This window comes from Vigna unguiculata, chromosome 1 (genome assembly GCF_004118075.2).
Source record: "Vigna unguiculata cultivar IT97K-499-35 chromosome 1, ASM411807v1, whole genome shotgun sequence".
In the NCBI taxonomy this organism is placed as follows: Eukaryota; Viridiplantae; Streptophyta; class Magnoliopsida; order Fabales; family Fabaceae; genus Vigna; species Vigna unguiculata.
Genome location: NC_040279.1, coordinates 11,477,892 through 11,499,147, shown reverse-complemented (window position 1 = coordinate 11,499,147; position 21,256 = coordinate 11,477,892). Strand labels below are relative to the sequence as shown.

General features: G+C 33.4%; 2 protein-coding genes and 1 non-coding gene across 3 annotated transcripts; 2 read left to right on the top strand and 1 right to left on the bottom strand.

Annotated features, from left to right (window-relative positions):
- Positions 1–823: 823 nt before the first annotated feature.
- Positions 824–2,630, bottom strand: LOC114188190. The gene is made up of 5 exons (XM_028076748.1): positions 2,222–2,630; positions 2,071–2,128; positions 1,661–1,951; positions 1,317–1,561; positions 824–1,269 (listed from the first exon to the last, which is right to left on the bottom strand). Exons 1-5 carry the CDS (start codon positions 2,628–2,630, stop codon positions 824–826), a joined length of 1,449 nt encoding a protein of 482 aa, XP_027932549.1.
- Positions 2,631–11,131: 8,501 nt separating this feature from the next.
- On the top strand, positions 11,132–18,956 carry LOC114170487 (E3 ubiquitin-protein ligase RGLG4-like). The gene is made up of 11 exons (XM_028056009.1): positions 11,132–11,602; positions 14,436–14,520; positions 14,620–14,760; positions 14,849–14,962; positions 15,932–16,029; positions 16,117–16,196; positions 17,768–17,873; positions 18,039–18,166; positions 18,279–18,408; positions 18,560–18,616; positions 18,703–18,956. Exons 1-11 carry the CDS (start codon positions 11,255–11,257, stop codon positions 18,787–18,789), a joined length of 1,374 nt encoding a protein of 457 aa, XP_027911810.1. The 5' UTR covers positions 11,132–11,254; the 3' UTR covers positions 18,790–18,956.
- A 1,165-nt stretch (positions 18,957–20,121) lies between these two features.
- TRNAN-GUU lies at positions 20,122–20,195 on the top strand. The gene has a single exon. It is a non-coding gene; the product is annotated as a tRNA-Asn (tRNA).
- Positions 20,196–21,256: the final 1,061 nt, after the last annotated feature.

Sequence of the window (21,256 nt, the reverse complement as noted above, 5' to 3'; positions counted from 1 at the left end):
TTAAAAATATTACATTTTAACCAAATTAAACATTACAGGTAGATTCAAAGTCTCCCAATTATTGAGTAGTGCATCTGGAGCACAAGGCTGCACAAAATCTGAGCTTTCTAGATCATCTTCATCATCGACGGTTGCTATCTGGCTAGTGTTGATCCATCTGGCACTATGGAAGCTCTCTTTGATGTCACAGATGCGGATCCTTCTTAACCCCAGCTCTTTTCCTTGCATGCGAGCCAGATCGCGTTCTCTCCTTTCTTCCACCAACCTTCTCTTGTCTTCTCGAGTAGACTTGTATCCTAGGCCGTATCTTTTCCTTTTCTCAGTGACCTCCAGAGGAAATATCAATCCTTGCTTGTCCTTGCCTAGCCCTTTTTCGTATTCATATCCCTCTTTTAGCATGATCTTAGCAGTCATAAGGGAGGCACGAGACAAGTGTGGGTTCATCGGATATGGCTCCACATAGGCACTGCCCACAATTTCCAAAGACTGGAAGGTTGTCTCAAGGGCTTCTTCTACTACTTCAATATATCGAGAAGACGAAGGTCCACTCACCAAAATATCTTCCTCTCCTGAAACTATCACTAGTTTATCATCCATGACATACTTCAACTTTTGGTGCAAGGTTGAAGGCACCACACCTGCTGAATGAATCCAAGGGCGACCCAACAAGCAGTTGTATGCTGGGAGGATATCCATCACATGGAAAGTTACTTGAAAGAATCACGGCCCAATTTGGATTGGCAATTCTACCTCTCCCATCACCTCTCTCTTGCTCCCATCAAAATCCCTCACGATCATTGCGCTTGGTTTCATGCGAATACCTTCACACGGTAGCTTTTCCCAATGTTGCCTTCGGCATTACATTCAAAGAAGGACCATTATCGATTAATACTTGCGCTACAACATGATCTAGGCATTTTACAGAGACATGAAGGGTCTTGTTGTGTCCTCTCCCTTCAGCAGGTATCTCCTCGTCGGTAAAAGTGAGGTAATTGTTAGCAGTGATGTTGCTAACAATTCCCTCAAAACTGTCCAGAGAAATATTTTGTTCCACATGCGCTCCACTGAGTATTTTCATCAATAATTTTCTGTGGGAGGTTGAATGCATGAGTAATTCCAAAAGTGAGATTCGAGCAGGCATACGATTCAGCTGTTCGACCACTTTATATTCGCTTTGTTGTATGAACTTCAAGAACTCACCAGCCTCCTCATCGGATATTTCTTTCTCACCATCGTTTCTTAGACCCTCACTAGTTGCATGGTTTTCCCCTTCAAGAGTTCTTTATCATTTTTGGTCATCATCGGTTCACTACTACCAGTTCCATCTTTTATCAAGATCGGAGGCATAAATATTCGACCACTCCTAGTCATTCCAACGATGCCTGATATGTTTTCAACCACTGGCTCACCATTGGTAGGTTGACCTTCTGTCTGTTGTTCCTCACCCAACACATATGCACCACATTTCCACGGGACATCTTTCTCACTCTTGTAAGGAAAAGAGGAGGGTGCTTGGATAGTAATAGGTTGTCGTTCTTGAATTGTTGGTGTAGAGGGGGATCTGGTGAAATGAATCACCAATGGCTCTAGCAAAGTCACATCTGGTTTCCCGCCATCTTATGCAAATACTTCCTCCTCCATATCCTCGCAATATACTTGCACAAAGTTTCTGTCAAGCAGATTTTGTAAGACATCTTCGAACTTGGTGCACTCATCGACAAAATGTTTAGCATCTGCATGGAATTCACATTTCTCACCCAAGTTATATTCCCCTTTTAACAGACCCAATTTCAGCAATGTCTCAAAAATAAACCACTTGGAGCTCCGAATTTCACTCATATTCTTTACTAGCTTGTGTTCCCTATCCTCAATGGCATTTGTCAAAGGATTCCCATGTTCAGAAAGAGGATTCGCTTCGACACTAGGTTTGTCGTCGTGAAACTTTACCCCCCTGAGTTGATTAAAGCTTCCACTTTGTGTTTAAGGGCTACACACTTCTCATGTCCAACTCCCCATCCGTGATAATCACATTTAGCATTTGGATCATAATTCTTTGGGAATGGAGGTTACATAGGTTTCATCGGACAATTTGCTACCAAGCGCTTTTGGAGAAGATGAGGTAACAATTCTGTATATGTCATAGGAATGAGAGTGATTTAAACAAAGTTCCTCTCTTGATTCCTCCTCATATTGACGTTTTGACCTGCATTTCATTTGAAACCTGAGTTAGGTTCGGTTTTCCAAGCATTATTTGGGGCATGTTGTGGTTGATAAAGATTTAACGCTTGATAAAACCCTTGTTGCTGAGGTTGTGTTTGATGAACAAACACTGCATTGGCCACATAAGGAGGTTGGTTCAGGTGTGGTCGATAATTATGAGTAGGAGCCCGACTTTCCCACACTGTCATCATTGAGGTTGCATGCACCTCCACTTCCTTCTTCTTTCCTTGATGGAAACCGGGTTTCTTAGAAGTTGCAGCCGCGAATGGGCCATATGCAATTTTTCCACTCTTTAACCCGATTTCTATCCTTTCACCTATTATAATGATATCAGTGAAATTGGAAGACACATTCCCCAACACGTGCTCATAAAATGGTGATTGTAATGTGTTTACAAACGTTGCCACCATCTCCTTATCAAGTAGAGGTGGCTCAACCACGTCATATCAATCAACCATTTGTTCTAATCCTTACATCTGTGGTGGACTATAGTGTTAGGATCGAGCACTTATCACTTGTTAGGATTCATTGCCTTAAGGTTTTATGTTGAGAGCGGTGTTAATGCCTTATGTGGTTACACTCAGCTCTCATTGGTGTTGTGAGTAAGATCTGCTAAATTTAATTAATTAAATAATTAATTAATTAAGAAATGTAGGTAGTGGGAGACTTTATGACATTAATTATTGATTGATATGACGTGTGTAAAGCCGATTTATTTTCTATCCTCATAGCTAAGGGACTGCCCAATCTGTTGGGCCTAAGGCTAGCCTAGGAGGTGCCCAAAACCACCTAAACCAACCCTAACACCCTCATTCTGCTAATCTTTAGAGAAGATTGTTCCCCTACCCCCCTTGCAGTTGAACGTAGAGCTCTGCTAGGGCATCCTCTGAGCAACCGCTGTTTCACTCTAAGGTTTCATCCGGGTAAGTTGAACTTAGACTTTACCCTTCCCTTTCTATTCTTGTGCCTTAGTCTCTGTTTGAGTCGAATCTAAAACAGTATGCTTAGCAATACATCTGTTTTCCAGTTTTACTACACTGGTTTGAGTTGCCGTATTTTTCCCCTATTCTCAACGAACTTTTGTGCTCCCCACTCAAGGTAAGGGAAGCAAGGGTTTTCTATTCTTTTAGTACTTTGTTGCTTGGTTTGCTTCTGTTTCATGAGTATATGTTTGTATGTTGTTTGGGTTCGCATGGAAATGGTTTGAACGATGTATTTGGTTGGGTGTGCTACCATGTATGTGTGAATAGGGGCGAGAGCTGATATTTTTGCCCAAGCGAGCTCGTCTTGCCTAGGCGAGAATAGCAGAAGCTCGCCCAGACTTTTCTGCTTGAACCTTCGCCCAGGCGAGGGGCTGCATTTTGAGCGACAGACTGTCTCGCTAAGGCGAGACAGCCTCGCCTAAGCAAGAATCCGCGAATTTGCCCAGAGTCACTTTCGCAGTCTCGCCTAAGCGAGAGTCTACAACTTAAGCGAGAGTACTCCTCTCGCCTGAGTGAGGACTCCCAGCTTGAGCGACACCTAGCTTGGGGTTTTTCTATGCTTCATTTCATGAATGTTGTTGGTTGTTTGATTGGCTGGTTCATTGATTTATTATATAAAGGGGATGGATATGCATGTACTACGTACGTTATGGGTGGGAACTAATGAATTGGTAATGAGCTTGGCATGAGATATGATTGATGGTTGGTCATATATACTAAATGACATGTTAATGGTATGCATAGGAACTTCATGATTGGTTGATAATGTTTGAGTAAGGTTTGTATAGGACGTAATCCCATGACCCTTGTAGCGGGGCTTGTGGTGGTGCCTCACCATATGGACATAATTTTGTGGGCCCTTCTAGAGGGAGTTCACGGTGGTGCCTCAGCTATTAGACCTAATTCCATGACCCTCGAGGTGAGAGTTCACGGTGGTGCCTCAAGATCAGAACGTAATTCCACGAGGGTGACATGGTGGTGCCTCAAGGCCAAGACGTAATTCCACGAAGGCCACATGGTGATGCCTCTTGTAAGGGTGTAATTTCGCGAAGGCCTCGAGGTGATGTCTCACTGCTAGGACATAATTCCACTGTCTCGTGGTGGTGCCTCATTAAGCGTATTTGGATAGTCTAGTACTGGAGTTTTAAATTGTTTGGTATATCATGTGTGGCTTCCCAGTATTTATGCTTGAATATGTAATTGTATCTTGAGTGTATAATATGAGGACTTTTTCACTAGCTTACCCTTTGCTTGTTTGTATGATTGTGTGTGGTTTCCTCCTTTGCGATGATCATCAACCTTATTTATGTGAGCAGATGTGAAAACCTCTGGTAGTGGTAATAATAATAGAGATGCTGCAGTTTGATGAATCTTGGACGACTATCGGGCTCACTTTGGGGGCCACAACTTTTGGAGTTTAGTAGTAGTAGTTTCTCTCGCTATTGGCAAGATTCTGTACTTCGTTTAGGCCATGTGGAGCCTCTTCCTTTTGTTATGGATATGTTGGGGTACTGTGTATGCCACATTCCAAATTTCCGCACTCTTTGGATATTTTTATATATGTGGCGTTTTATTTAAATTGATTTTATCTATTTAATTGGGACGTTACAACGTGGCAAAGTACTAGCTTAAATAGTTGAGAGTACTTGATTGTGTGAGAGGACTTGGGTTTAAGTCCTATGTATGCCATTTATGTGTTAATTGATTTGTTATTATTATTTTAATAATATATTTGATTATGTTGAGTGATAATATAACCTTAGAATTATTAGAATTATCACAAAACATGAATTGGTTGAATTGGTGTGCATTGATTTGACATTAGCATGGTTATGGGTTCAAACCTTGGTAAGAACCAAATTAAACTTTCTTTTTGCCAAAATTTTATTTGGCATGAATGTGAAAGGGCATAGGAATCCTAGTTGGCCAAGGAGCAGCCAAGAAGGGTTGAAAAACAATCCATAAGTGACTTGAATGACAATTAAGTTCAGCCTTAATGTCATTTTTGTTTTCCCTTCATTAATGCTAATTAAGACACCATTAAAAGACAAATTGTGAAAGCATAGGAGGGTTTTGAGGTTGGATTTTGGAGAGCATTGTAAGGTGCACGAATTCAAGGAAAAGTAGTTATTAGAGAGTGAAATAAAAGAGCTGAATTGAGGTGGCGCTAAGGAGATCATTGGTGATCAAAAAGGGGAGCTCTAGCATTACGTTTTAAGCAAGGAAACCAGGTTAGGGGAGCTTTACGCGTAAATTTTTATGTTTAAGCATGAATTGTATGATAAATATATGATGATTATACATGAACCCCTGCTCTTCTGTTAAACTTCGTGTTTCTGAAAAATTTCCAGAAACTGCTTGACGAGCTATTCATAGCCGCCAGGCAACTCATGTTAATTTTGGTTGTTTTTTGGGTTCCTACGAGGAACCGTCTGGCGGTGAGCTATGTGCTGCCAGGCGACGTAAGCCTATAACCTAGTTTCTAGGTTTTTCTTGATGAACTGCCTAGCGGTGATGGATTTTGAGGTTCTGGATTGAGTTTGATTGGGGGAAATAGTAGCTTTAAACGTTAATTGCACATTGGATGCTTATAGACCTTGAATTACATGAGTTTAGAGGTTAAAATTGATAAAATGGCCATAATCATCTTTTAGGGTTGGAAATCTTTGGGTTTGAATGTCACGAGATTAATTGGTGTTGAATTGCTTTGGAAAATGCTAATGGATGTGTTTAGACTGTGAAATTATTATAATCATAAATGAGATCGCACGATAATTGATGGAAATCCGCAAGGAAGGGAAAATTGGGAAAGATTGGGGTTTCGCAGATGTAGGAATTTCTAGGAAAACTGCCCAGAAATGCATGCACTGCCTGGCGGCACGGGGCTTGCCGCCAGGCACCAGCACAGAGGTATAAATTTGAGTGGTTGCAAGAATTTCAAATGGTTATGGGATTCTGGAAAAGTTAGGTTCTTGCTAACTGTGGAGTTAGAGATAGTATTTGGATAAAAGCCTTGGTGATGACTTGTGCAAGTTAGAAATAGGAACTAATCCATTCTTTTGTGAAGAGAGGGCTATTATAATGCAGTAGGTGCAGCGGAAGATGGGGTGATGTTCAATGAAGTGGGAATTGTAATTATGAATGACTAGTTAGATGATACAGGGGATTCATTGCAATGTGCTAGTGATATGAGAAGTAAGAGTTCATTTATATATATATATATATATATATATATATATATATATATATATATATATATATATATATATAACAGATTGGATGGATCCAATTAAACTTGTTAAGCCTTGGAAGAGGCTAATATCAGGATAAAGCTGACACATGATGACTGGGATAATATCAGTAGTGTTCCAAGTTAATGGCGAGTTGTGTTCAAATCAGTTTTAGAAGGCATGAATTAAATTGGGATTAAGTGATACTAAGGATGACTAATAACATGATTTTAATTGAGAATTTCTTGACTTGGTCATTATGATGGAGGTAGGGTATTGTAGGCACTCTTATTGTGCAAAGATGTGACAATTGAACTGGTTGAGTGAATATGTGCGTGAGGATGTGAGAAGGGAGCTTGACCCTAAACCAGATTTCGTATAGTGCAAATATTGATATGGCGCCTGGTGGTAATATGCGAACCTCTAGGTGATAGCGGTGATTTCAGAGGGTAACAGGGAGTGTGGCGCCTGGCGATGAAGGCAGTCCCGCCAGGCGATACCTGTAGAGGTAGGGTGTGTAGAGGCGCTCAGCTTTTGGCGATACGTGTCCCCCACCAGGCGGTCTAGAAGCGTGGTGCGCGCTGGCGACTCATGAGCTGCGCTAGGAGATACTGTTGCGACAAGTATGCTTTGCTGGTTTTGAACGTGCGTGGTCTACAAGGCTTTGGTGATAGTTCAAAGGTCGGATTGCTAGTGTTCCTTGAGTTGTGGCTCAGAACGTATCCCTTGAGTTGTGGCTCAGAACGTATCTCTTGAGTTGTGGCTCGGGATAGGGGTTAAGCACGTGGAATTCCTTGAGTTGTGGCTTGAAATGGCATCTCTTGAGTTGTGACTCGGGATGGTGGATGAACACGAGGAACTCTTGAGTTGTGACTCGGGTTGGCAAGTGTTGCCGGTGTGAGTGTGCACGTTGTGGCATGTACGAATGGGTCCAATTAGATTGCCCTCCTTAGTATTAAGCTGACGAGTTTGGTAGTCTTGGAACGTTACGAATGTTATTCATATTGGGAACTCCACCTGGCGTTACGGTGTGTGATCTGTAGCAAGGTTTACCGCATGTGCTCTACCAGTTGTGGCTAGTAAGTGTGGCAGCAAGACACCTTAAGGTACTCATCAGAATACGTAGAACACGGTTGACATGGTGGTGGCCATGTGTGTGAAATCAAAGGATATGGGTTCCTTTGGTGTGATTGAAATTATATGGTTTGTATCATGTGGTTTATTCTGTTAGCTCACCCTATCTGCTTGTGTTTGGTGATAATCGTGTACGCAGTACACGGGAGTAGATGATGTTACAGGTGGATCTGGTGAGGCGTAGAGCTAGAGTAGGGCTAGCTTGGGAGAATTTATACATAGTTTTGATGATGTTTTTGGGTTTGACCAGGCTGATAGGTACGTACATTCCTTTCTCTTCTACATATTTAGGTTTAGATTATTTTTTTGATCATTGGATACTTGAACTTATTCTATGAATATGATTCTTTTGTTGTTTTTCTTGCATGCAAGTTAATAAAAGTATTAGAGTAAAGAAAGAATTGATTATACACAAAAGAGGTGCTTCCATAAGGAATAAAGAAAAGTGTAATAGGAAGTATCATATTTTCTAGTGCTAAATTAGCTGAGTAACAATATTCTAAACATGACCGATAAAAGGCTAAGTTATTTTTAGATCATAGGTATGTTCAAGTATACACCTAGGCACTCCTAAGCAATTATAAAATAACATATAAAAGGTTATGAGTCTTTCATCTTATATAATGTTTAACTTTGTCTTTTTTATCCAATGTGGGACTTTGACTTACACTTGAAGTATTGTCAACAGCAAATATGTTAAATATTAAAATAATTTTTTGTTTGTGTCGTCAAAACTGACGAATAACATTATATTCCTATGGTGTGTGGACTTGGTCGACGCAGTATATTATATTCCTTTTTTGTCTTCTCATCGGTCAAGCCGACGAGAACCAAGAAACAACCATTTGTCCAAATTTAGCCGACACAACAAGAATTTGCACCCGCCATTCTGGCGTTGTGCACGTCATCGGCATTAAATTGATTCCATTTGTTAATACTCAATTTCGTCCAGGTGAATAAATTTATTTTCAAAAAAAATAAAAATAAAAAAAAATGTGAAACATTATTTTCTTCAAAGATTTTCAAACTTTAATTTTAGGAAAAAGAAAAGAAAAGAAAAAAAGAGATGAAAAAAAGAAAAAAGAAGGAAGAGCCAAATTTGTTATTAATTATCGCATTCATTTTCACGAGCCCAACAACTAAACATACTTTCTACCCTTTGTTCCTTTCTTCCTAGAAGATAACTTAGTGATATGGTTTTAATAATTAGAAGAAATCTTTCTTCAAATGGTTATAATCAATATTACTAATTGTGATTGATTTTGTGCTCTGAGTTGTTAATGGTTAGAATCAATATTACCGATCTTGATTGATTTTGTGTTCTGATTTGCTATGATTTGATTCTCATAATAATGTGTTGCTATCATGATCAATTCCTTCTTTATATTGTTCTTTACAATTAAGGCTAGGATTTCATTGATATTGTAATGTGTGAATATAAATACACACTTTGTCATGGGATCGAAACAAAAAAATATTCTCTACACTTCTTTTCTTTCTCATTACCACACACACATACACATCTCATCTTTATCTCTCTGTTGGGAAAAAAACAAAAATCTTAGAAAAGGATAGGGGTGGCAATGCGGGCCGGCCCGCCCCGTTTAGGCCCGCCCCGCATAAGGCCCGCACATCGCGGGCCGGCCCGCCCCGCCCCGCACATTTTATGCGGGCCGCATACTCTGGCCCGCCCCGCATATACATTGGCCCGCGGGCCTGCGGGCCGGCCCGCTTTTTTTTTTTTAATTTTTTTATTTATTTATTTTTTTTATAATAAAACTTTCAATGTTTAAAAATTGGGAAACTTTAAGAAATTCACAAAATTAAGTAAAGACTTTGGGGAATTAGATGATAAATTGATAATTCAACATTTTCATCATATTCATACTATGACATACACAATGTATTCTTTAAATTTTAGCACATTAAAAATTACACAATACTTGTCTTTTCCAATTATACAAGAATTTGAAATGTTAATGCAAGAGTCCATAAAAGAAGTAATTAATATATACAAGTACAAGTTTTTTTTTTTTTTAAATTTTATGCAGGCTTGCGGGCCGGCCCGCGCGGGCCGCGGGCTAGCCCGTGCGGGCCGCGGGCCTATGCGGGCCGAGCCCGCGCGGGCTTGCGGGCTCAATATCCTGGCCCGCCCCGCATTTTTTCTGCGAGCCTGCGGGCCGGGCCCGCGGGCCAGGCCCTAATTGCCACCCCTAGAAAAGGATGCAAGGAAAGAGAAGAGAAAAGGTAGATGTAATATACAAAATGAAAGGATAAGATTGATATAGATGAAGAGATATTGAAAATTATTTGAAGGTATCATTGTCAGTTTCTTGTTCTTCCATTTATTTTTTCCAAACTTTATTATTTTTTTAAATCATAAAAAAAATATTTCTCACGATTTCTTGAGTGTCTGTTCAAACGCTTGCGTCGTGTGACACCAATTTTAAAATAATACTAAAATTTAAATAAAAAGGTTTTCAAAATTATCAAATCATTTTCCAAATAGTTTTTTCATAAAGAACTACGTAACATGATTCTCCATTGTCAATGGAGATATGTAGGAGCGAGGATTAATCCTCGTCATGCCCAAAAAACCAAAAGATTATTTTTGTTTCTTTTGTAAATCAGCGAAAATAAATATTTTGAAAAATCACATCCTTTGCACGTTTAATTAAAGGTACTGTCTTAGGACGGACGCATGTGGGATGTTAATACTTTTCCCACACGTAATCGACTTTCGAACCCAAAATCTATTTTTTGCAGACTTTGTCTTATTTTTTTGATTTTTTCGTAATTTTTAGAATAAATTATAGTGCAGACTCCAAACCTTTTTTTAATATTTTATTTTTGATTTGTCATCCCGTCATGATAACATTATATAATTGGCGTAGACTTTGACCCTGAGACACGATATCCTAACTTTGTTGTAGTGTCTATATTGTCTAAAACATACACAAGATGTTTCATCTGATGGTAAAATTAAATGGTCTAGTAACCTTTAACAAAATTTTATTGAGTTAGGTATTAATTTATCTATCTCTTAACTTTTTATATTTCTATTCAGCTAAACATATTTCATTGTTATTTTACTTTATATTTATTTTTACTCCTTTCATTCTTTTTTTCTGCCTGACTTATTTTTCTCCACTGTATCAAATAGAGTATTAAAGAGTTCTAGAGGATACAGGTGTTAAAAACGAATATTTACTTCTTATTCACCTCTCCTAGCCCTGATTGCTATTCAGTATTGTGTACTTTGTGATCAGAGACCCCTTTGATTACCATAGAAAAAAAATTCAAGTTTTATATACTTCATTCATTGATTTCATAAGCACCCTTCAACACGCAAGGTCATTGAAAGGCCACCTAGTTTGGGCACTAGTTAAAATTCCTCAGCCTCTTGATTGAGTCACAAGAGGAGTACAATAACTTGAGCAAATCTCACAAGCAAAAAAAATAAAGGGAAAAGAATCATATTCCCAACTCATTTTTCTTTATTCTCCTTCAACCCATCACCTTTAAATTTAGTATATAATCTTGTTGGAAGAAGCACACTCCCGAACCTTCATACTCGTTTCCCTTTAAATTATATAAATATTTTCCTCTTATCTCATCACTAACATATACTTTTGTTACATATATATACCTCTAATTCAGTTTTGGAGCAACCTAGTTGAAGATGCCATGGGCAACCTCTTTGGAAAAAGTAAAAAGCATAGCAGTCATAGTTCAAGCCATGATAAAGGAAGAGGTGGAAGAATCTTCACTAACGTGACCACAAGAGGTTTACCACCCAATTTTCCATCGCAAATATCTTCTTCGTTGCCACCACCACCAATATTATATCCATCTCTCGAACCACCTTCTTCGACGGCACCACCACCACCACCACCGGTGCGATCACAATCCATTTCTAAGAAACCAAGTTTTGTGAGAGTTGACTCTAAACAAAGCTCTTCAGTCATGGACAAGAAGCAATCTGCAGCAAAAAAGTATGCTCTTATCCGTGACAACTTCTCTACCCTTGAACAGGTATGAGTTAATTTTATTTTTGTTATACTTTTATTCACTAAATTAATCTCTCAAAAAATAAAAATAAAAACAGTATTAATTAGAAAAATTAATTATGTGGTACAGCCTCTTCAACTTAAGTGTTTCAAAATTGTTACTGAAAAACACTTTTTTGTCTCTCTCTTAATTAATATGTCCAAAACTCATTCAACCAGAGCTAGTCCGTAATGAGATTGTTAATGAATTTTGTTTTGTTATAACATTTTAAAATTTCAACGTATTTAAAGGAAATAACGTGATACTTAAAAACTTTAGTGATGAATGAAAATATAGAAAGTTAAGGAAAAATTATTTTTGCATTTTTTCCATACACTGATTTAACGCTCTTGGAGTATTTAGAAGGACAGATTATTATAGTTTCTTCCATGGTCATGTTTGAAATATGAAAATTTGAATTAAAATAATTGACAAATTACACTTTCAATTTTTTAAATTTATTTATTTCAAATATGAAAATAATGACACATAAACATCCAGAGAGAGAGAGAAAAAAAAAAGTTAATAAATTTGAAGAATAATGTTTATTCCATTAATTAAGAATATAGACGAAGTTTTCTGTCTTCAACCTTTTAGTTTCGCCTTTTTTTTTGTCGGTTTATTTTCTTTGGGTCTTTTTTATGTTTTATAATATATAACGTCAGAGTTGTTCTTTTCTTATCCATATTAATGAATTTTACATTTCGTTTGAAGATACATGTTTCCCTTCTTTTTTAAAACGTGGCTGAAAATGTATTATTTTTCTTTTTTCAAAATTTGATTTATTATATGATTGTTAACAACATATTCATCTTTGATTAAGAAGACAAAGTAAGAAGTAGACATGGAAATACAAGTGCAAGGTTAATTTCTTAAGTACAATGCAATTACTCTTGTGATGTGGTTCAGTAGTTGTTATTACACTGTATTAAAAAAATATCTCACTTATTATATGATCAGATTTGTTTATCACACGTCATATTGTTTTGATGTGAAAATAAATATATAAATTTATTTTAACTTGAAAATAATACTTATTAATTTTTTCTTTATACATTTATTTAACAGTCCACAATCCCATCCTCAAAGAGTTAAACATTTACTCCATATACAGAATAAATAACATTCTTTCTTGCGAACAGCCAATTAAAGACCCCTTTTATCTCTAATCTGAAAAAAGCATCTATTACGGAATGCATTATTATGCTTTCCTTGCTATAACTCCTTCGATTTTCTTAATATATAATTTGGTAGAACTTATAGTTTCTAAATATCCCAATTTATTTGGAATTATAACAAGCTTCTTCCAATTTCTTATAAAAAAAATCTTCTTCCAAAATTGATCATAGGTCATTGACTTCCACGTCTATGCTACATTTTAAAAATCAATATCTACCATATTAATTATATTGCATTGATTATATCTTCATATATCACATATATTATTTCATCTCTATCCAACCAAACATTTTCCTTTTTTAGTCATCCAAGAAACTAGCAACTTTTTTTTCCAAAAATGGGCTACCGATGAAGTTGGTCACCTGTAATTAGTTATTCATTTTCATATTAAAGTGCAACCGCTAATTTTCCATTCAGACATCTTCTTGGAATCTTCAGGAGTTATACTATTATATTTTATCATATACTTCTCCCTTATTCTTTTTTTTTATTTTTATTGCCTAATATTTTAATGAATAAAAACAATACAAATATAATTTCTGTTGTAGAAAAGTACCAAGTCTTAATGTTTTATTAATTGTAAAACAAATGTTTAATCCATATTCAACCTATAGATCCATAGATGAATAGTAATTGGTCATATGAAACAAGTAATAACCGTTTCAGACACGAAATTTTACTTTAGAAAATTCAATTTTGAAATCTGTCTGGTTAGACTTTAAATCTATTGAGAAAATATTATTAATATCAATTATAATATTTGAAATTTTAAAGTCTAAAATTCTGTCCCAATTTTGTTTTTAAAATATACGGGAGAATTTGAAGAAGGAAATTGTATTCAAATTTCAGTCTTTAAACATTGTTGTTCATCGTGGGAATAACGGCACTAATGGACCTAAGAGTCATTGCATGTTACACACATCTGGTGCAGGTCAAGCGTCAACCTTACTATAAACATATCACTGACACTATTTTTCCAATTTTCACACACCAGTGTGCAGGGATATATGGTTACCAATTGAGGTGGGAGTTGAAATATTAAGTAAATATAAATATAAGTGAAGGGAAATCTTCATTTTACAAAATAATAATTTTATTAATATTAATTATACTTAAAATGACTATGAAATATATTTATATTCTGCAATTATTATGGCTAAAGAAAATGGAACTTGCTTTCTTATGATTAATGATGCCAAACGACTTTTTCCAAAGCATGTTTCATACTCGGTCATTACTACGAGGTATACCAGTCATAACATGCAAAAAATTCTGCAAAGAAATCATAGAAAACAAAACCAATTACACTCCACTATGGCACTCTTCCACGTTAATTAATGGCCTGCGTTGTCACCAAATCACTTGTGCAGGGGCAGAAACAGAGGACCCTAAAATAGATCAACTACGGTGGTTTCTGTGACTGAGTTCTAAAAATGTTCTTTGGGAATCCATTACGTTGAAAGAGGAACCAGAGAACTGTTTGTGATATTGAATCTTCAAAATCTTACCTTACAAATTGATTAGGAAACAAATTTGATGAAATTTATTAAGAATGAATCAAGTTTAAAGTCAAGAACTATGCAAATGTTAATTTGAGCAAATTTCATGAAAATTTGTTATCCTTTTTTAATTTATGCAGGTGACAACAGCCTTGAGGAAAGAAGGATTAGAATCCTCAAATCTCATCCTTGGAATTGATTTTACAAAGAGTAATGAATGGACTGGTATGTGATAGAACATGAATGTCATATATGAAGCATGATTTGAGAACTAAATTTGCTTAAATTTATTTAATTGATGAAATGAATTGTTTGTGAATGAAGGCAGAATCTCATTCAATAAAAGAAGCCTGCATGCTATTGGAACTACACCTAATCCTTATGAGAAGGCCATCTCTATTATTGGCAAGACTTTGGCTCCCTTTGATGATGACAACTTGATTCCATGCTTTGGCTTTGGTGATGGTAAGTCATAATGCTTAAACCACACCAATTATGAATCAATAATAGTTTTTCAAGCTTAACATGTAGCTCAACTTCTATCATGATGCAGCTACCACCCATGATCAAGAAGTGTTTAGCTTTCACACTGATCATTCACCTTGCCATGGCTTTGAGGAAGTCTTGGCTTGCTACCAGAAAATAGTTCCCAACTTGAAACTTTCAGGTCATTATCATCCTTAATCTTTTGTAGTGTTGTTCTTGAAGGTATGACTCCTTTTGTGCAAGAAAATTTTTGGACACTTATAATATGTTAGAAATCCAATGAATCGAAAGGTTCATGAGTATAAATAATAAAGAGTATGAGTATAAATAATAAAGAGTTAAATATGATTTTAATTATATATATATATATATATATATATATATATATATATGACATTAGTCTTATAAGATATTTAACATCATTTTTAGTCCTAAAATCTTATGGTTTTTATTCTTATATATTGTTTAATTTTGTCTATTCTTTTTGACTCACAGTTGGACTATTATCAACCATCTCCCTTGTGGGATGAGTCCCTTGTTTTTTTTTCTCTTTTTCCTAGGTTGTGGTTATAGGCATTGAGAGATTGTGATTCTACATAACATTAGTCTTACACATATAAGGCATTTGACATCACTTTTATCCCAAAATCTTAAAGTAATGGTTTTATGTGCCTTTATTCTTATATAGTGTTTAACTTTGTCTATTCTATTCAATATGAGACTTTTGACTCACATTTGGACTATTTGTAACAAAAACACATTGGACACGTCAAAAATATTTAAAATAATTGGGTTAAAAGGATTATATTATTCATTTTTAAAGTTTAGAGACCAAAATGTATGAATGTTTTGAAAAGAGATGAATTTCAATTGCATGTTAAAATATATCAAAATTTCAGATAAAGACAAATTTTAATTTCGTGTCAAAATATATCAAAGTTCAAAGACTAATTACATATTTAACCTTAAAAAGAACTACAAATATTAAATTTTTTGATTTTGTGTTGAATGTGGTATCATGATTTTTTATATAAATAACTCATTCTTCATTGGAAGTGAATGTCACTAGACTAAAATCATTTTGTATCCCTAATTAAAGTGATTAAGATTCATGGGTGAAGGAATGATTCCGTTTGCTTTTTATATGAAGGACCAACTTCTTATGCTCCTGTGATTGAAGCTGCCATAGACATAGTTGAGAAAAGTCGTGGCCAATTCCATGTGTTGGTTATAGTTGCTGATGGCCAGGTATTAAATTAAAGTTCTCTTCATGTGTGTTTAATCTTATTAGATTTAATCTTAAATCTTATATGCATAAATGTGTTTGATTTTAAGGTTACAAGAAGTGTTAACACTGGAGATGGAGAACTAAGTCCTCAGGAAGAGAAGACAATTAAAGCAATTGTTGATGCAAGGTACTTATAGCTTAATCAATCCTTATAAGGAATAATGAAAATATTTAATTATATTCCATAAATAAACAATTATACATAATAATCTATAATAATAACAATATATAATATATAAAGAAGATTTACTCTTTTGTATCTATATTTCATAATATCAATTTTATTCTTAATTATTTAAAAATTAATTATTTTAAAAATAATTATTTTAAAAGTAATTTATTTTTAATCATTATTCTAAAAACTTCTTATTTTTCAATTTTATATTAAAAATTAATTATATATTTATTATTAATCTTAATATATATGACACACATGTATTTATTAATAAAATATTAATAATTAATTATATATTTATTATTAATCTTAAAATATATCAATAAAATATTAATAATTAATTATATATTTATTATTTATCTTAAAATATGTCACATGAGTAATCGCTAGTAAATATTAAGAAATTTTAGGTGAGTCATAGAGAGGGCGGAAGACCCCTTCTACCACTAGGTTACAAAGGCTCTTTTTTTCCTACACCCCTAGTTTTGCTGTCTGCACCTCCTTAATTTTCGATATCACAATTTTATCCCTAAAATTTGTAACAAAATCGGCCTTCATCTCTCTACTTTCTTCTTCTCCTCAATTCTCTCCCTTCTCCCTCTTCCTCAATCATTACCTTCCACACATTGCACCTCTAACGTCAACTCTCTTCCTTCTTCACTTACTTAAACCAACCAAAATAGTAAATCACATTGATAAATATATGATAGTTAAAGAATATTAGACTAAATAGATGACTTAATGATTTATAAATTCATGAGCTATTAATGTGAAAATCATTTAAAAAGGAGTTAACTTTGCCAAATTGTTAGAGTCTAATAAAATACTCAGTTTGGAAAAAAAATAACAATTACATTTCATTTTAAACTTGTTAATTCACTTTTAACTTGAGAATATTTATGATAAGAAAAATCTCAATTAGAAACCTATTTTAAAAACCAAATATAGCTAGTTACTATAGTAATTAATTTAGATATCAATTTACAAAATAATAGATTATTGGTTACTAAAATAGTCACAATTATAAATAAAAAGTTATAATTGATCACTAAATTGATCATTAATTAATTAGAGACCAATTTAGAAACTTAATCATTTTGGTAGCCAAAATCTAGGTAGTTAATTTTTAGTAACAAATTTTTTTTGATAACCAAAACTATGGTAGCTAATTTTAAAGATCAATTTAGTGACAAAATATAATTTTTTATTCATAATAATGACTATTTTAGTAACTAATAATTTTTTGTTTTGTAAATTGATATTTAAATTGGTCACTATAGCTACTAATAATTATTGATCACTAAAATTGATCATTATTTAGAAGTTTTAATTGGTACGAATTTATTATGAGTTAAATAATTTCCCAATTTTACTAAAGAAGTTAGTAATGATGGATTAGTTCATTTTCTTTTATTTAGGATCTTAAAACCCACGAGAGTTTAAGAGTTAACTAAAGAGTTCATCACCTTGATAATATGATATATGTATATATTCTTTATTTATTTTTGTATTTGTGATACCAGTGCATATCCTCTTGCAATAATTCTTGTTGGAGTTGGTGATGGGCCTTGGGAAGACATGAGAAAGTTTGATGACAGGATACCTGCACGCGATTATGACAATTTCCAGGTATAACAATACCTATTACCACCAAAAATATTTAACGCATAATTAGGTTGTTAATTTTCTAAATAATTTTTTATACAGTTCCTTTAAGATTCCATCAAATATAAGAGTTAAGATAAAATGTTCTCAAAACACTCAAAAAGCAGATTTTCCCTTTGTTGTGTGCAGTTTGTTAATTTCACTGAAATAATGTCGAGAAACATAAGCCCCTCGGAGAAAGAAGCAGCTTTTGCTCTGGCTGCTCTCATGGAGATTCCCTTCCAATATAAAGCAACCATGGAATTTGGAATACTCGGGTATGATCCTTTAAATGAATTTTAAAGTTAGTTCAATAAAAATAAATTTAAATTTATCTATTATTAATAAACATTTAATTCTAAAAATTTATTTTGTGGTTTGGAGAAATAGACGTGTGACAGGAAGAGCAAAGAGAATAGTTCCAAAAGCTCCTCCTCTACCCTATTCAAGACCTGCACCCTCACTAGCTCGTCTTCCAACCAATGCACCACCTTCCTCCATTGATGACCACAACCAATCGGTATTTTACTAACCTTAAACACATCAACACAAAACTATGATGTTCTTATACCAAAGAAAGTACCCATTTTGTGTCTCAACTTCAATTATTCATAGCATTAATTAATCATTGCTCTTAACATCAATCTATCACTAATTATTCTTTTGTACAGGTTTGCCCTGTTTGTTTGACCAATCCAAGAGACTTGGCCTTTGGGTGTGGCCACATGGTGAGTTACCATTATTGTTATTAATTTATTTATTTATTATTATTGTTATTATTATTATTTATACAATATTTGGAAAAAAAAAATAGACTTGCAGGGATTGTGGATACAAGTTAACGAATTGTCCCATGTGTCGAGAGAGGATCACTACTCGTCTCAGGGTGTACAGTGGATGATTGTAATTAATAAAAATGAAGCACATTAATTACATAGTTTGCATGGTGTGGATAAGAGTCTAAAAATTAACATATGCTTTGTATGAAGAGTACTGAAAGGTGGAGTATGAATTGGCCACTTTCTCTGTATATGTATTACGTTAATTGTATTTTTCTCTAGGGATAAATAATTTTTACTTTTATGGTTTTAATCATTTGATTTTGGTTAAAAAAAATTAAAAATAAGCAACTATAACGTTTACAGTTCTATCAATTATTTGATTTTGATTTACACATTAAAAAATAATTTTAGTTTACCTATAGTTTATCGTCCATTTTTTTAATAGACATGCTAATATGATAAATTTATATGTAAAATTAATTATTAGTTTCACAAATTCGATTACTCAATATTACATAAATGATGTAATAATATGTTAAAAGTAATATTTGAAAACGTATTGAAAACAACACTTAATCCAAGGAATAAGAATTTAATTAAAACATATATAAAATATTTTTTCTTACACCAATTCATATATATATGAATATCATTCAACTTCTATCACTTCATTCTGACAAACACTATCAAAACTATGAGATTATTGGACTTGTTCTAAAAACCACCTTCCACACCACGGTTCAGCAACTCTAAAATGCACGAAGTGGCCCACTCATGCTTCAGAGGCCAAGTGTGTTGTATTCTAAATCTTTATTACAATATTATACCTATATATATTAGTAAATAATTGTAAAACATTGTATCACTTCAATATTCAAAGATTCTAGTTTTAGAAACAACTAATTGCACTATAGGATAAAAGTAATTTAATTAGAGGATAATACATACACATATATGTATATATAGGTAATAACGTGAAAGAGAATTTATATATATATATATATATATATATATATATATTAATAAATTGATTATGACTTCTTTTAAGGAGTCTTATAAGTAACAATATTATTAGTTTTCATAATTTATATTTTAAGTATTATTAATCATAATTATTAGTTTTCGTATTTTATTTCTCATTTTAAGAAATTTTCTTGAAAATTTCGTATATTCAATTATTTCCAAAAAAACGAAGCTTCTTAAGTAAACTATATTTACATAATTAAATGTTATTTGTAAACAAATTTGTAATTTTCTACTCAAAATGTAAATAAGAAGTGGACTTCATATAAGAATAAAAACCAACATTTTAATTAAATTAAAAAGAATAAAAATCAGTTATAAACTCATTTCAAGAATAAAAGCAAATATTTAAGAGAACTGGGTAGTTAATTTGAAAAACATGTCATAATCATACTATAATTATAGCTAAACTGGACATAATTTTCGCAGCTGGAATAGCTCAGTTGGTTAGAGCGTGTGGCTGTTAACCACAAGGTCGGAGGTTCAAGCCCTTCTTCTAGCGTTTTAAATTTACTTTTTTAGTATTTTCTACCATTTTTAATGCCCATGTCTTATTCCTTTTAAGAAGTTTGAATTTGTCTTTAAATTTAAATACTTTGTCTCTAAACATGCCATATAATTCTGATTTTAGCTCTTACTAATTTATTTTATTTTGAATATGTTTATTTAATGTTTTGTTTTAACTTATAATTTTTTTATTATTTTGTTATTCTATATACTCACAAAAAATTTTAAAAATGTTATAAGACTAAAAATCACCATTTTTAATTAAATTTAAAAGAATAAAAATAATTTAAAGATCATAAATTTGTAAATTATTTTATTATTCTATATCTCAACTATATTTTTATTTTATATAAATATATTTACTATATATACTCACACAAGTTTTAAAAAATGTTAAATTTACCAATATAAATACTTATTAGTAAAAAGTGCTAAATAACTTCATTGCTCAAAGCTGGAATAGTTCATTTCGTTAGAGCGTGTGGTCTCCTAGCGTTATGTTTTTTTGTTTAATCGTTTAGTATTTTCTACCATTTTTTAATGCACGTGTCTTATTCCATTTAAGAAGTTTAAATTTGTTTTCTAATTAAATACTTTGTCTCTAAACATGCCATATTACTTCTGTTTTTAGCTATTGCTAATTTATTTTATTTTTAATATGTCTATTTAATGTTTTGTTTTAATTTATAAATTTGTATATTATTTTATTATTCTATATCTCAACTATATTTTTATTTTATATAAATATATTTACTATATATACTCACACAAGTTTTAAAAAATGTTAAATTTACCAAAATATATATATATATATATATATATATATATATATATCACTACAAGAAAATTTGTTAAAAACAGATTTGTCTAATCACCTTAACCACAAAGGGATCTGAGTTGATTAATAGGCTTTTATCTGGTTTAAGACGAATCTTGAAATGATCTTTAGGTTTTAAAGCTCAATTATCTGGGTGGAATCATGGCTCTGTGCTGCAATAGGCTATATAGCATCATCATATGATGGATTGCATTTGCAATTTCATCAGCTTCAGCATT